Genomic DNA, 16726 nt, shown 5'->3' with positions numbered 1-16726 from the left:
CTGGAGTTTAAGTCTAACTCTCCAAGAACACAGCTGGACCCTGGGTTCACTGCTAGCTAATAAAACTGTCAGCCAGGCAGCTGCGAGGGAACACACAGGCCACAGAGCACTATTCACAAGGAAAGGCTCGAGGCTATGGCGTTCAGCATAAAGGCACTGAAGTTAGTTTAGGAGCTTAGTACTGTATTTGCCAAGAATGACAGCAAGACAACCCCACATGTTTACTACCTTGCTGGTACTGCTGGGGAAAAAAGGCAAATTCCTGCATTGCTTTAGCAGTGGAGATCTGAGGATGTGTAGCTTAATTCCAAAGTGGTGTTAACAAGGAAATACTGTTTCATATTAATTTTACTTGTTAACCTATATATGCTTTGTATTATCTCACCATTTTTTAATGTGACTTGGCACCTTGGACCATACTGAATTAACTTCTGAATGTACAGCCAAACTTGACAATGAATTTGTTCATTTTGAACAAGTCACTTTAGTAATCCCCACTTCTGGTCAGTGCAATTGTCCTTTCGAGCGTGGATGGGGGAAAAAAAGAGGAACAGTCTCGTCAAACACAGTTTAGAAGCTCCTACAGGACAAAGCCAAACCCACATGTTCCAAGTTCCTCTGAAACTCAGTCTTCTCTTCAGTCTCAGAGCATCAAGTTTTCCATTCCTCTTGCTACAAAGGCTCCCAAACACACTCAGAGTTCCCCACGTCTTTCACGCTTCCTGCCTTAGAAGCCCTCTCAGTCATTCCAAAGCCATCCCTCCCCACCATATAGCTCACACCACAGGACACCTGTAGACCTCTCAAAAATCATTGTTCCACCCAATCTGGCCACCCATTTTCTCCACTCCTGGGGAAAAAAAAAAAAAAAAAACGACAGTGTTCCAACAGCTCAAACTAAACTGTTACACACAGGTGTTAGAGGGAGCTAGACTGGAAGACTAGGCTCAGGTTCAGAAGACTGCAAGGCAGTAATTCCAGCTGGACTCAAAGGGCTGAGATCAGCTAGCAGACATGGCTCTATACAGTAGGACAAAACCAAAGTACATCTTCCATCCCAAAACCTGTTTTATGTACCCCACTGCTGCTACCCTTCTTTCCCAGGTCCAAGAATTCACAGCAGCAAGAGCTAATTATCATTAAAAATGCCCAAAAAGAAACAAAAGGCAGCAAGCAACAAGTGCAGACAGAAGAAGGACATGGACAAAGGAGATTTGTCTATTATATAAAGCAAGCCCTTGCATTCAAGCACTAAGTGTGACTTACAATACGACAGTAAGCAGAGTAAAGTTCAAAGTTTTGGCATTAGTGGTCTGTCACCATGTTAGGCACACTTAGGAGCTTCTCTTTCAATGGCCATGCTCATAATGCCTTACCCCCATGAACTCTGAACAGTGTTTGCACTCGAGGCACAGCACTTAGACTAACACCCAGGAATACGCAATTCCCGAGACAATCACACCTACTGCCTTCCATGCATTCCTTCACAAACTGTAACCTGCTTGGTTTCCTTCTTTCCTTACCCATCATCACCCTACTCGTGTGGTAAAACCTGCTGAAAATACTAGCAATTTGGGAATAACTAAAAAAAAAAAAAAAGGCAGCAAAGGCAAAAACTTATTTACCAAAACCCTGCACTGAAATATCACATAAAACTAACTCAGTTTCGATCACCCCAATGTCACAGATTCAGGAAGATTGCAATTTACTCATTTTGCAGAGTATTTTATGGAGATACGCAGAGATCTTAAAAATAAATACACAAAAATGACTTTGGTACAACATCTCTAGAAGATACAGCATACAGATAATCTCAGGAGAACTGTTAATTGAGATACTGACTAGTATCTGATGAAAGACATAAAAAAAAAAAAAGCCCTTTAAGTGCACAGAAATGAAGACGTAATGGAATGGTTTCTCACTTGCTTCTGCAGGTACACCTACTCCTGCAGAAATGAACAGCTCTGACAGAGCACCCTGTATTAAAAGCAGCCAAACCTCAGGCCCTAACCTGGCACTGCCCTTTAATTTAGGAAAAGGGCACTGTACTGGAATCTTTAGATTCCATCAAACCATCTCCACAGCTACTAAACCCCTGAGAATAGGGGTTTAGAGGACCATATCCACAATCTAATCTGATCATTTTAGCACTTCAATCATGTTAAATTAATACTGCAATCTTATTAAAATAATTTCTGGACACTGATACTGGTAAAGACCTTTTTCCTCCAACAGATAAATTCCTGATAAATTTGTACACAAGCATTTGCCAACACACAGATTATTACCAAGAATTATCCCCCAGACTCAAAATACATCAAGCCATCCCTGACTGCATTCCTAAAAGTTGAAACATTTTCTGCAGTTGCTCAAAAAGCTCACAGCTTTCTCCACAACCTGATTTCATTCTTCAGCCAAGCTTTCCCTTCACAGTGTTTCATTGACACATCACTCGTTTCTCTTCAAATACACACCCTTCTCAGTCAGCAGCTACTCACAGCCTTGCTGCGCTCGTCTACCCTTGTTGCATAGTACATTGTTTTGCAAGCAATGCAAGCACAAATCACCTAGAACAGAAACAATCCCAATTCCAAGGTATGATGGCTGTCCACAGTAGTCCAGAGAAATTCTCTGTGTGTTTCAGTCAACGGACTACGGTATACAAAGGTCAGAGTGCAGAATCTGTAGAAAACATTTCACATCTGTAACACTGCATGGTCCAACAGAAGTACTGTAAATAGAAGCACCAGGAAGCAGGAACAAGCACACATACAATTATGGAAGCGTACTCATATAAAACTGAGTAACAGTATCTTCTCAAAAATATATCAAGCCTTCAGAGTAGGAATCCTGAAAGTTTGCTTTTTTGATCAGTAGCGAGCAAGTTTGCTCTCTGGTTGGTGAGATTCCAGGTGGCAATGTCATCCTCCCTTTCACTGCTAGAAAGGTCATGTCTTCTGCTTTTTGCAGTTTGCAATGACTTGTGCAGCTCTATGAAAATACATCTTCCACATCCTAGAGATCTGCAGCTGACACGATCCTTTTATACATTGACAGACCAGAAGCGGATCTGCACCAAAAACCAGTTGTTCCCTAAGTGAAAACATCTGAAACGATGGTAAGGATTTTTTTTAAACCTGAGCTACTGAACAACTACTAAATTCTTCTAATTTAAACACATTTATTTGAGTAACTAAAATAGTCACAGCAAAGGCTGGTCAGTTAGATCCATCTTAATTAAGTACAGGAAACACTTTTTTGCTGATGTTTTAAAGTTTGCCAAACTACTGAAACGACAGTGTCATTCACACAAATACTTGAAATTACAGTTTCTAGAAAGTGTTAAAACAGATTTTACCTGAATTAGCATCTTCAGTCCTATTTATTCAGCCTATTAGTTCAATAAAGCTGACATACCAATTATGAAGTAAATTTTAAAAAAGACTGCCTCAAGCTCTTCTGGCCTTTCAAATCAGTAGATATCACTTACAGACTTTACTATTAGTCCCAGATTACAAACTAAGCTTATCAGAAGTTGAAAATAAACTATAACCTTCTTTTACAAAATCAGTTCTGAATACAAAGCTTTTGCACTTAAGCATGTATTTTAAACATTTGAAGGCAGTTTCAGATATTGTTTTAAGTGCTCTTTGATATTTTCCCTTTCACTAGCCAATAATTTGTGTCCAGTTTCTCTTAGAAGTCAAAAGCTCATTCAGCTGCCTATGGAAATAAACAGCAACTCTAACACACTGTCTCCTTTAAGTTACATACATTCGAAAATAAAGGTGTTCATAGTGTAGCTCCTTATCAGGAAGAGGGACACCAACTCATAATCAATTATAGCCTCAAACCGGCATATTTCAATCACTATCAAATAAGCACATTTGCTTACGGGAAACAGTTAAAATTCACAAATGGGAAAAAATTTGATTCAAATCACCAGTATAGCATGATGTGCAGCAGTGTATTACCACAGCATCCAAAATGCTTTAAAGCTGTTGAACCGGATCAGCCACACAACATCCAATATGCGCATCATCCTGTTCACACTAATGACTCACACTCACAACATCAAGCAGGGTTCCCTGTACTGAACTACTGCCCAGAGAAGTCACACTGATAAATGCAGAGAAACTACAGTATCACAAGGGAGGAATCACTGACAGTACTTACTTTAATCCCACTTTTTTTTCCCCCCAAATATATACATATATATAGAGATATATGCACGTTTGGGTTTTTACAGGTTTCAGGAAACAGTTCACAGCGTGAAACAATAAAAATTTTAAGTATAGGTTTAAATGGCAGAATATCAAATCATAGATAACTGCTCAAAATGAGAAGCAGTTCATCCTTAAACTGCAACACTGAACATATGAAACCATGTGCAATTTGGGCCAACAGAACTTTACCAACATTATCAACGACAAAGCACAAACAGCCCATCCAACACAATACCTATACTTAGACGAACCATACTGCTTGTCTAATCCAGATGCACATAATCTTGGATAGAGCTACAGGCAGTATAACTACTACTGCCATAAGGTGCACAGGATACCATGCTGGACTACACTAACAGCCTGAAACTAAGAATATGCTGTAAGGATATCCAATAGCATTTTCTACATTGGCTGACTATAAAACAGCCTGTGACTATCAGATGAAGCAAAAAACAACTCCTCCAGAAAAAATGCAGACAACAAGAACGCATTTAAAATTTTACATGCTCTCAAGAAAAACAAGGTGAACAACCTGCAGTTACTGACCTAGTTTGCATCTACTGCCTGCAATAACAGAAGCTTGACAAATACACTCTATTCCCTTCTGTAGGGTCAAAGCTTAGAGCAGGCTGACTTTTACTCCAAGAGTACTAACGCAGCTCATTACTTTTCATTTTTATTCAGAAATGAACTGCACAATCATCTTGCAAGGCAGCTACCCAAATATCCATGAACTCTCAGCCTGACTTCTGCTGACCAAACAAAAACATGTTTTATCCTGCCCAAAACCAGTGTAATATAACTGAAAGGATCAAGAACAAAATCACTAGTGTGCTTTGAAGAGGTAGTAAGAAACAAGTTCATCAGCATTTTAACCAATAGGGCCCTTCCTACCCAAATGTGAAAGCAAGCAGTGAATAAGGCAAAACCAGGAACACTGCTTACTTGTTGCTATGTTTGCCTAAAAATAAATGCTGCTTTAAGGCTGCTCCAAGTCGTTTTAAATCTGCTCTGTTCAGTGACCTCAAGAATCAAACCTTGAAAGAGGAATCCTCCTGCAAGAGATTCTTACCTGCTCAAGGAGTGGTCAGTATCTTTGCCATTCACAGTGTTTCCATTGATCTACCTGTAGAGGAAGCTCCCCTAACAAACTGGAAATCTTTCCTCCCTTCCTCGAGGAAAAATCTGTCTCAAATACAGATTCAAAGGTACACAGGGTTGTCTTAAATCCTTTTACTATGAGAGGAGGAATCTATACTTAAATGGGTCATCAAGTACCAGTCTGATGAAAGTTCCTGCTGATAGTCTCTAAAGTTCACCAGAGCATTCAAATTAATAGAGATCTAAACACAGTTTATTGTTTCCTCAGCTGAAGGTGCCAGCAAATCCATAACAGAAATACACAAGTAAAGAACACCACCACAAAATATTTAAAACCCAAAAAGTCAATAAAAATATGCTGGCTGAATTTAACTTCCTGACAAATCGGGCTTACACCCCGTGTTGTAGATGGAATACTTTAGATCAGCTTGAACTATCTTAGAAAAACTCCAGTGTAACAGCATTCAACCTCTCTCATCCTTCACCCCCACTGTTTCTACCAATGCTCATCTGATTGCAGGAGGAGTACGCTAAGCCAGAATAAAACTAAGTCCCCAAACCAGTCCACAACATCAGATAAGCAACAGTACAAGAAAAGGGACAAGGAAGGCAAGAACAGCAGAGCAGCAGCAGCAGCATTAGCTTAAGACTGGCTTAAAACTGTCATGGAACAATACCATGAGTATAAGCTGCCTTAAGATGAGAAGACTCTTTTAGGGTGGGTTTTTTGTGTCCTCAAAGCGTATCTGCAAGTGATTGGGATGCCAAAAAAAAAACCTGGTACGTTCAAGAATATACATATTCTAGATGAATGTTCACAATTTAGCTGAAATTTTTTCCATTACGTTTCCTGTCCCACTACAGTAAATTTAACACTGTTTAATATTATTTGGATTTCTCAGAAAGACTCCAGACTTTAAATAGATCCTGTCATTTTAATTAAATCCAAGAATTTTATCAGCACATCAAAGTAAACTTTAAAAATAGAAGAATGGTTAATAAGAAAAGAACGGGACAGATGCAAATGTGCACATACACAGGCAGCCATCTATTTTCTCATTCTCTTCCCTTTGCAATCTTTCTTTAATGTTTTAATAAATATTACTTGTACTTTAGATCCAAAATTCTAACATTGCTGTTAAAGATTGTGATATATAAGTTGTGTCTATGTGCAATAATCTAAACTTCAGGATAACTTAAGGATGTTGTCCTGGTTTCAGGTGGGATACAGTTAATATTCTTCCTAGTAGCTGGCATAGTGCTGTGGTTTGGATTTAGTAGGAGAAGAATGTTGATAACACACTGATGTTTTAGTTGTTGCTAAGTAGCGCTTACACTCAGTCAAGGACTTTTCAGCTTCCCATGCTCTGCCAGGTGCACAAGAAGCTGGGAGGGAGCACAGCCAGGACAGCTGATCCAAACTGACCAAAGGGCTATTCCATACCATATGACATCATGCTCAGTATATATAAACTGGGGGGAGGTGGCTGGGGGGGCAGCGATCAGGGCTCGGGGACTGGCTGGGCATCAGTCAGCAGGTGGTGAGCAATTGCACTGCACATCACTTGTTTTGTATATTCTTTTATCATTATTATCACTTTCTCTTCCTCTGCTGTCCTGTTAAACTGCCTTTATCTCAACCCATCGGTTTTACTTTTTTTTTTTTCCCCATAGAATCATAGAATTGTTTAGGTCGGAAAAGACCTTTAAGATCATCAAGTCCAACCATTAAAGCATTTCCCGATTCTCTCCCCCATCGGGCGGTGGTGAGCAAGCGGCTGTGTGGTGCTTTGCTGCCAAATGGGGTTAAACCATGACAGATGTACACTAAAGATGAGTACTGCACGTATGCTGCAACGTAACTTTTCCACAAAACGTTATTTCACACAAAGACAATTCTAAGCCTGAGCCAAGTTTCATAATTATCTACTCTACTGACTGAGTACAAGCAATCTGTTTCAAAGCCATAGAACTTAAGCTGTACCACAAGGAACTTTGACATTTCAGAAGTTTGAATTCAAAGAAACATGACATTTAAAAAAAAAAAAAAAAAAAAAAAGGCACGTCGGGGAGACACATTTTAACAACACTGCAACCCTGGTAAGAGTAGTGAAAAAGTAGTGACAAATATATTACTATATTGGTAATATTAAGCTTTGGCTTCAAACTTGCTATTCCTACACTAGTTTCTCTGTGCAAGGTTTTGGTTACCATCACTTAAAATATTTCAGAAACTGAAGCAAGCACTGCTTCTAAATACACAAGCAAATGTACACACAAGCTTTCATTTTCTGGTTTGTTAGTCTGATAGGGCAAACTGTAAAGACTAACAAGCTGAAACAAACTCACTCAGCCGGTCACAATGTGAAACTTCTCTTCAAAGCTGTCCCAAGCTCCCTTTCAATCCATGCCTCACAGAATGTAAGTCGCATAAACGGAATATTAAAAAAACAAAAAAAACAACCAAAAAAACTGAGCTCATGAACAAGAAACATTCTCAGGAACACTAGAAGCTTCGTAACAGATAGCACCTCCTTAAAGGGCACAAAAAGATAGAAGGGCCAACCAAGAACAAAAAGTCAGTCATAATAAACGTAACACCTCTTCAAAGGGCGCTCTGGAAAAGCCACACCACATATAAAGTTAAATAAAGTGAGGAAGAAAGGGTATTGAAGCAACAGAAGTCTCTGAAATGCAAGTAACTGCACCCTGACCCCATAAAACATTTACAGTTCCTGTAAAGCATGTAAAACCATTATTAACACAGTATTCTGAATGTTAGTGAAGAGGTTCCATATTTGATATCCAAGACCATATATTTACCTTTTTATGTTTTTATCTCTGCTTGAAAACTACTCCAATACTACAATTCTTCCCCTACGCACCCTCTACCTTCTTACAGTCAAATTTCAATGTGGCAACTACCAATGAATTATAATCTTTTAAAATCTATTTAGCATTCAAGAATTATAACCAAAGAACAAGCATGTCATTCATATACTTTCAGCAAGGACTGTGTGCGTGCTATTTGTCACCTGAAACCCCAAATGTTAATCCCAATGTCAACAAAAGATAGTTCTGTAAGAAACAACAATTAAGGCAGGTAGCCTACAAGTACAAGAGTTCCTTTGTGGACATCAATTTCACAATTATTCTGCGTAGCAGTGGTCCTTCAAGTTTTTCAAAAGTGCTTTATGTTGTTCAGTCATTAAACAATTCTTTACACCATAGAAAAAGAATACCTACCATTTGACAGCTAAGTTTTGCACCTCACCATTTTTATCTTCCAGTAATTTCAAAATCATCTTCACCACCTTTCTTTCACTGTCATCATCCAGCTTGATAGAATCTTTCTGTAGTTCTGTCATCAAGTCATTAGTAGCCATAAACCTGACAAAAAGATAGTCAGATAATTATTACTAAAAGGATACAGGGTATTCACAGTGCTCAGGAGTCAAGATTCTCAGTTTCCACCATTTGTTATCATATAAATCACATTCAGCGTTGGATTAGTTACCTCTTTAGCGATCCAAGTACCATTTATGTTAGTTATAGAATAAAAAGGAGAAAAATTGTATTTAAAAATGTCAGTAGCTTTTAGTTAGGTCATCATCCTTCCCTGATGAGAACAGCTACATATTTTACTTCCACTGTTTACATTATATTCCAAATGATGTCAACAAAGAAAAACTGACACTTTCCCAGATTTTAAGTAGTCCTTTCATTAGCTATGCTGATGTTGTAAAAAACAGGCTTTTTTTTTAAAAAAAGTTTGTTTGCCTCTGTGTTTAACAGCCAGACCAGTCATCCCCAGGGTACTCAGGCCCCTGAGCTAGAGGATAGGGATGGGGACCAGAATGGAGCCCTCATAGTCCAGGAGGAAGCAGCTAATGACCTGCTACACCACCTGGATGCTCATAAGTCTATGGGGCCAGATGGGATCCACCCGAGAGTACTGAGGGAGCTGGCGGAGGAGCTCGCCAAGCCACTCTCCATCATCTATCAACAGTCCTGGTTAACAGGGGAGGTCCCTGATGACTGGAGGCTTGCCAATGTGACGCCCATCTACAAGAAGGGCCAGAAGGAGGACCCGGGAAACTACAGGCCTGTCAGCCTGACCTCGGTGCCGGGGAAGATGATGGAGAGGTTCATCTTGAGTGAACTCCACACGCAAGTGCAGGTCAACCAGGGGATCAGGCCCAGCCAGCATGGGTTCATGAAAGGCAGGTCCTGCTTGACCAACCTGATCTCCTTTTATGACCTGGTGACCCGCCTGGTAGATGATGGAAAGGCTGTGGATATCATTTACCTGGACTTTAGCAAAGCTTTTGACACCATCTCCCATAATATTCTCCTTGGGAAGCTGGCAGCTCATGGCTTGGACGGGCGTAGTCTTCGCTGGGTAAAAAACTGGTTGGGTGGCCGAGCCCAGAGAGCAGTTGTAAATGGAGTTAAGTCCAGTTGGCAGCCGGTCACGAGGGTGTTCCCCAGGGCTCTGTTTTGGGGCCAGCCTTGTTTAATATCTTTATCTGTGATCTGGATGAGGGGATTGAGTGCACCCTCAGTTAAGTCTGCAGATGACACCAAGTTGGGTGGGAGTGTCGATCTGCTCGAGGGTAGGATGGCCCTGCAGAGGGACCTGGACAGGCTGGATCGATGGGCCGAGGCCTACTGGATGAGGTTCAACAAGGCCAAGTGCCGGGTCCTGCACTTCGGTCACGACAACCCCATGCAATGCTCCAGGCTTGGGGAAGAGTGGCTGGAAAGCTGCCTGGCCGAAAAGGACCTGGGGGTGTTGGTAGACAGCCGGCTGAACATGAGCCAGCAGTGTGCCCAGGTGGCCAAGAAGGCCAACAGCATCCTGGCTTGGATCAGGAATAGTGTGGCCAGAAAAAGCAGGGAGGTGATTGTCCCCCTGTACTCGGCGCTGGTGAGGCCGCACCTGGAATACTGTGTCCAGTTTTGGGCCCCTCAATACAAGAAAGACATTGAGGTACTGGAGCGTGTCCAGAGAAGGGCAACAAGGCTGGTGAAGGGTCTGGAGCACAGGCCTTATGAGGAGCGGCTGAGGGAACTGGGGTTGTTTAGTCTGGAGAAGAGGAGGCTGAGGGGAGACCTTATTGCTCTCTACAACTACCTGAAAGGAGGTTGTAGTGAGGTGGGTGTTGGTCTCTTCTCCCAAGTAGCTAGCAAACAGGACGAGAGGAAATGGGCTCAAGCTGTGCCAGGGGAGGTTTAGGTTGGAAATTAGGAAAAATTTCTTTACGGAAAGGGTGGTCAAGCATTGGAAGAGGCTGCCCAGAGAGGTGGTGGAGTCACCATCCCTGGAAGTGTTCAAAAAACGGGTAGACATGGCACTTGGGGACATGGTTTAGTCTAGTCTACCCTTGATTGGTTTAGTGTGGACTTGGTAGTGTAGGTTAATGGTTGGACTGGATGATCTTAAAGGTCTTTTCCAACCTAAATGATACTATGATTCTATGATTCTAAAAAAAATTAATCACTGCTCTGAGTTTATTTTAGAACAACTTTCAAGCAGGAAGAGAAATACAGAGTTTTTCAAACATTCTCCCATAAAATTCACAAAAGCCAAACATTAATGAAGGGAGAAATAGAAGTGAAGCTGCATTTTATGTGTTTTTCAGTTTCTTGCCCTGTACAGAATAGTCAGACAATGGCCGATCACGTTTATCCAGCCCTCAATCCAGGGTGCCATATTAAAGACCAAGATTAATTTTTGAGAGATCAAGCAAACAAAATCATCTTTCATAGCAATTAATTTACTATTCAATAACACTGTCATATCCACCAGTACAAGAACATACTGAAAAATGACTTTCCAAAAATATTGCTTTTACGCTTTTTGTTTCTTTTCCTTCTGAAGCCTGTTTCCCAATCTGTTCTTCTTTTGTAAGCATCCCCTCTTCTCAGAAGTAATACAGGTGTATTACTCAATTATGAATCCCATGGGATTCGGTACCAATCCCAACACCCATTCAAAGCCCCAGACAAAAATGGCTTGTAATTAAACAGTTAAGGTTGACATTTGGACTTCAGACACATCAGCCTCAAGCAGACATCGCTCGAGCTCAGGTCATACTTGGAAGGTTATCTCTACAGCCTGACATGCTAGATACTTTTTTATTGAAAATGTAAGCCAAGACTCTGCATAATCTTAATATGCATCACAAATGCCAGATGCCTGCCCTCACGTAACAGACCCTAACTTGTCCTGTCTTTTAATACAGTAATTCCAGTCTAATAGTCTCAAGGTGTTTCTAAGATAAGACCTCACTCATTTTTCATTCACTCCAACAGTCCCACTGAAGCAAGCCTGTAATCTGACAGGAACCATATGTGCGCATAAACAGATGATGAATGCGAATGGCATCAGCTTTTAAGCACAGCAAGGAAAAAAGCTACTTGGTAAGTACAGGTAATGGGCAGATAGGATGGGAATGAGGATGTACACAAAGTCACGCAGTACTAGAACATTCAAAAACTGTCTCCATGTTACTGCTATATTTACCTCCTTCTCTTAAACCTTTTTAATAGCCTCCCCTCACTTCCCTGGTCAATAGCTCTCATTTCCTAGCCTTAGGAGTTCACATGCACTCATCACCTACTTGTGACAAGTTCCTAAACTAAACAGAGCTTGCGCACCCTCAATGCATCAGCAGCTTCTGCACTCAACTACAACCGAGGAGTCCTCCTGGCAGACTCCTCCATTAAAAAACAAACCCAAGCCCCACAATGGCATGGGGAGGCCTGGCAACTTTAGTTTAAAGTAGCTGGTATTTAGAAACGTGGTTTTGAGTAGTTTAGATGTGGCCTTTAGTCACAACTGCTTCCTCCTCAGGCACATCAAACTTTACCTGGTGCAAAGCAGCAGTACATCAGCAGCTCCTCATACCTTGTACTCAGAGTAGTCATTCTCCTCCTGCATTGAGGACACTACTTCTCCCACAGCCACAAACTGCCACCTTACATTACTGCCCATTTTAAAATTTAAGTCTGAGTTTCCAGACAATAAATGCCACACACGCTTGCTTCGGACAAGTCAGTTTATCAAAAAAACAGAGGATTAAATTTTACTGTGAAGTGGTTACTTGAAGTGTGGTTTTTTAGCTCCCCAATATCAACAAGTTAACTACACTGTCCCTCTTCAAATATACATGATCTAAGAATAAATGCACTTACTAGTACGAAATACTATTTTATCCATTATGCAAATACACAGTACACATAAAGTTTCATAAAATGTGTTATTGCATAACAGCCAGTTTGTAAAGGTCTATCGTCACTCCTTTTTATGGTTCGTAAAGTCAGATTTTAATCTGTTAAGAAAAATTTTTTAATATTCGAGAATTCCAAAGTTGTTCAAAGCTCCTAGAACAGGTAATTTCTAAAGTGTGCTCTCCTAAAGCAACTACAAAACAAGTTTTAGCCACTTGTAGCTGGGGAAAAAAGTGCTTGCTACAACTGCATTTGTCAAGTGTGACCTAGCGCTTTTATGCAGAAGGTTTTAAACTCATCAAAATCAGTATTTAGTTGCAAATCAATTAGAATTTTTTGTAGGTCATCCTCCCCATAAGCACAAAATGGAAAGCTCACTTAATCACAAAAACAAATTAGCATGATAAAAGTAAAAAAATCTTCAGCAACACTTCAAGGAAAAAGAAGTTTGAATCTATTTTTAGTACAATTTAAATAAGTCAGGCAATTCTGGACTGTCTCTTTTTAGACTAATCAATATTTTTTTCTACTTCCAACATTTCTAGCCTAAATTCTCCAGGTAATATCATGCTACTAAAATCTGACAGAAATCGACATTAAAAAAACATAAATTTATCACATCTGTGTCCAGGAGTATAGTTTGTCAAAAGCAAACAAGATTATTCAAAATCCAACTCTATGGTTATTTAATCATCACTTCTGATTTCCTTTAGATTTTAATGTATTAACAAGAGACTTGTTTGGATGTCAACATGTCCTTTAACTATAAACTAAGCACTGTAATGCTGCAGCAAAGCAACAAAACCCAAGCCTTTTCCCTGTCTGTATTCATGTACCCTCTTTGACAAATAAAGGCTTCAAATGTGAATTTCTGGCTGTGCACAACACAAAGAAATGTAATTATTTTTAACCTAACGCTTTGCTAGAACTACTGTGTAAATGTATCATCTCTGCTGTTTTCTAATAGCTTGCTTAGAATCATAGAATCGTTTAGGTTGGAAAAGACCTTTAAGATCATCCAGTCCAACCATTAACCTACACTACCAAGTCCACACTAAACCAATCAAGGGTAGACTAGACTACACCATGTCCCGAAGTGCCTTACACCATTTCATTTTCTGATACTCAAATGTTTGCATTTTATCTGCTATTAACTTATTACAAAGCAAGCACACGATCCAATAAAAACTCGTGCTCTTGTGACAGATCCTAAGCTCAAAATTACATATACAGTCCTGTCCCCGTAAGACCGAACTTGACTTGTCTCTCTGGATGCACAGACTTTTAGAGGCAGTACCAAATCATGTGAGGAGCACAAAACCCCTCTGTCTACGAGATGCAGCATCAAGGAAGCATGTGAGCTTAGGATGTTCAAGCCCGCTGTGCTGGGTGGCCCTCTCTGCTCCTAGTCGCCAGAAGCACAGGATCCGTATTTTTTGAGGCTGGGAAGGAACCCGGGGAGGTCATCTCGCCCACCCCCCCCTGCTCAAAGCAGGGTCAGCTGCAGCAGGGCTTCGTCCATTCGGCTTCTGAGCATCTGCAAGGACGGAAATTGAACCGCTGACCTCCCCCCTCGCCTCGCCCCACACGGGTCAGCAAACCTGACAACCGCTTGGCTTCTCCCGGCTGCCTGGGATCCCTGCCCACGACGCGAGGAGGCCGCGGCTTTTCGGGCACTGCCGTGCCCCGTCCTTCACGGGCAGCGAGAACAGGCGCTGCCCTCCAGGGAGCCTTCTTCCCGAGGGAGCAGCAGATCCGCGCCCAGCCCCGCAGGGGCGGCCCGGGGCGTGTCGGGGGGGACCCTCTCCCATCCCCAGAGGCACCCAGGCGGGCACGGCCCGGACTCGCCGCACCGGGCCCTGCTCGGCCCCGCAGGCCTCCCCGCCGCCCGGCACCTGCCGCCGCCCTGACAGCCGCGGCGCCAGGCCCGGGGCCGGCGCGGAGGCGGCCGTGGGGGCAGGGCGGCGCGGGGCCTGCGGGCGCGGCGGGGCGGGGGCCGGGCGGCCGGCGGAGGACGCGGGGTGGGGGCACGGCGGCGGCTCCCACCTGAAGTCCTTGTCGCTGGATGTCATCTTCTCCAGCAGGTTGGAGATGTGGTACGAGGCGCTCGCCATGTTGACGGACCCGGCCGGGGAGGGGGGAGGGAGAGGAGGAGGAGGAGGAGGAGAGAAGGAGGAGGAGGCGGCGTCTTCCCGGCCTCGCCGGCTCCACTTCGCCCGCTGCTGGGGACGGCGCTCGGCGGGGCGAGACGGGGCCGGGGCCGGCGGCGGGGGCGAGGGCGGCGGGGGGAGGCGGGCGCTCCGCCGCCTCCTGCGGCTGCGGCTGACACGGCGGGAGGGGCGGGGAGGCGGACGGGCGGGCGGGCAGCCGCTCGCGTTCGGCGCCGGGTCAAAGGTCGCGAGGGGCCCCCTCGCGCCGCCGGCGCCCCCTGATTGGCTCTGCCAGCGGGCGGGAGGGGCCCGCGGCCCGCGTGACGCCAGAGCGTACGTGGCGCAGAGCGTGCGCGGGAAGTTTAGGCCGCCGTCGGAGAGTGGCGGGAGGCGGGGGATGGGGGGCGACGGCGGGAATCGGCCGTGAGGCTGAGGGGGACTACGCTTCCCAGCGTGCATCGCGCCCGCGCCGCAGCCGCGGCTATGGGCGGTGCACGTCGGGATTTGTAGTTTTGGGGGGGCGGCGGCGCGTTGCCCGCTGGGATGTGGAGCCTCGTTTTGGTGGCGGGCTGGAGCGCGGGGCGGCGGGACGTGGCGGCGGTTGGCGGCCTTGAGGGCAGGGCCCGGCTCGCCGCGGCTCGGCTCACGGCGGGGGAGAGCCGGCTGAAAAGGAGTCTAAATAAACTCCTCCAACCTAGACGCTGTCCGCATCAAAAGGGTTCGCCGCCGCTCTGAGCGCCTGTGGGTGCCCTGCGTGGGGCACCAGGTACGGTGCTTTTTGTGCCGTGGCCGTTACCGCGGCCCTCCACGTGTCCTGGTGTTGCAGAGGCTGCAGCTCCTGCTCCAGGCCCTCTCAGGCGTGTGCAGTGGCTCCCGTCACAGCTGAGCACGCTCTGGCAAATGTCTGACGGAAGCCAAAAGCGGTGATGTGAAAATTCGTTTTCTTGCCAAATGAAGGTATGCTTCTATTGGTCGTGGCTTGCAGAAAGCAGCTTGAGAATGCGATGTGGGTGCTTTCAGAGGGCTTGGAAGCCAAAGGGCACCTTTTACAGAATTTTTTTTTTGCGTACCTCATTACTGTTCATGTCAGTCTCATTACTTTTGTGGTCCGTGATCTGTCTCTGCATGGGTAGATGATACAGAGCAGAAGGAGAACTGGGGAAGTATTTCCACGCGTTACAGCTTCCGTAAGATTCCTATTGAAATACAAGAATGTTAAATAGCCTTAATCCTTCTCAGTTACATGTGTGTACAGCAAAACTAAAGAAATGCTTTTTGATTGCTTTATTAAAGACTTGAACTAAAGAGAAAATTTCTTCAAAATAGGCATTTATTACATGCAGCTTGCAGGCAGCCTTGCACAGCAGCTGATGGAAAGCATGTGCTCTTTACTCAGTTGGTAGAAAGAAATCGTGTGTCACTACCATGGCCTGTCATCCAGCCACAGTGTACAAGCCGCTATTTTGGAAGAGACTCATGCTCTTAATTGCCTGGCAGCTGTGTTGGAGACAGAGCTTAATATGTATTGGTCTCATTCCCCAGAGCACCTCAGTGGCAGGTTAGCAGTGTGCAGCAAAATGATGGACGGGGTAAGGAGGAGGTGGGCAGCATGGTGTTGGATTAGTGGCATTGGGGTGGGGTGTGATGGAGGGATGGAGTAAGGAAGATGGGAGTAGTGTGGGGGGGGGTGTCCTGAGGAGAAATGGGGGAATGTCGGTATAGGTACAGGAACTGCAGTGAGGGGAAGCTCTCCATCTCAGAAGGAGAACTGACCCAGTGCTGACTGATGTTCAAATAGACCATTCACTCCTTTGAAATGGGAATACTTAATTTAGAGGTTACCTTTACAGAGGGGAACTCTTTACTTCATTTTGCTTGAACACTCGTGTTGGATATTCAAGGAAGCCAGCTGGAACAATACGGATGAAGACAGGCTCAGTCTTGACTTATTTGTGACAGCTGAAAATGGCTTGTGATGTCTGAATTGTGATGATATTATACCACACAGAAAAA

At 43.9% G+C, this 16726-nt stretch overlaps 1 protein-coding gene across 3 annotated transcripts in view; it reads right to left on the bottom strand.

The window, feature by feature from the left end:
• CAND1 (cullin associated and neddylation dissociated 1) overlaps nucleotides 1-14752 on the bottom strand; it is a 31504-nt gene extending 16752 nt beyond the window's left edge. For 2 of the 3 annotated variants that reach the window (XM_075714383.1, XM_075714395.1), the window contains exons 1-2: nucleotides 14610-14752; nucleotides 8574-8717 (exon numbers count right to left, since the gene is read on the bottom strand). In XM_075714383.1, the coding sequence (XP_075570498.1) occupies nucleotides 8574-8717; nucleotides 14610-14677 (212 nt within the window). In that variant the 5' untranslated portion in view covers nucleotides 14678-14752. Of the gene's footprint in view, nucleotides 1-8573; nucleotides 8718-9636; nucleotides 9664-14609 lie in introns of those variants that run through there. The other variant, XM_075714389.1, reaches the window with a different exon arrangement.
• Nucleotides 14753-16726: the final 1974 nt, after the last annotated feature.

The sequence above is a fragment of the Pelecanus crispus genome, chromosome 1 (genome assembly GCF_030463565.1).
Source record: "Pelecanus crispus isolate bPelCri1 chromosome 1, bPelCri1.pri, whole genome shotgun sequence".
NCBI classification, from domain to species: Eukaryota; Metazoa; Chordata; class Aves; order Pelecaniformes; family Pelecanidae; genus Pelecanus; species Pelecanus crispus.
Note: the sequence above shows the minus strand (reverse complement) of the source record. Positions and strands in the feature narration are given on the sequence as shown.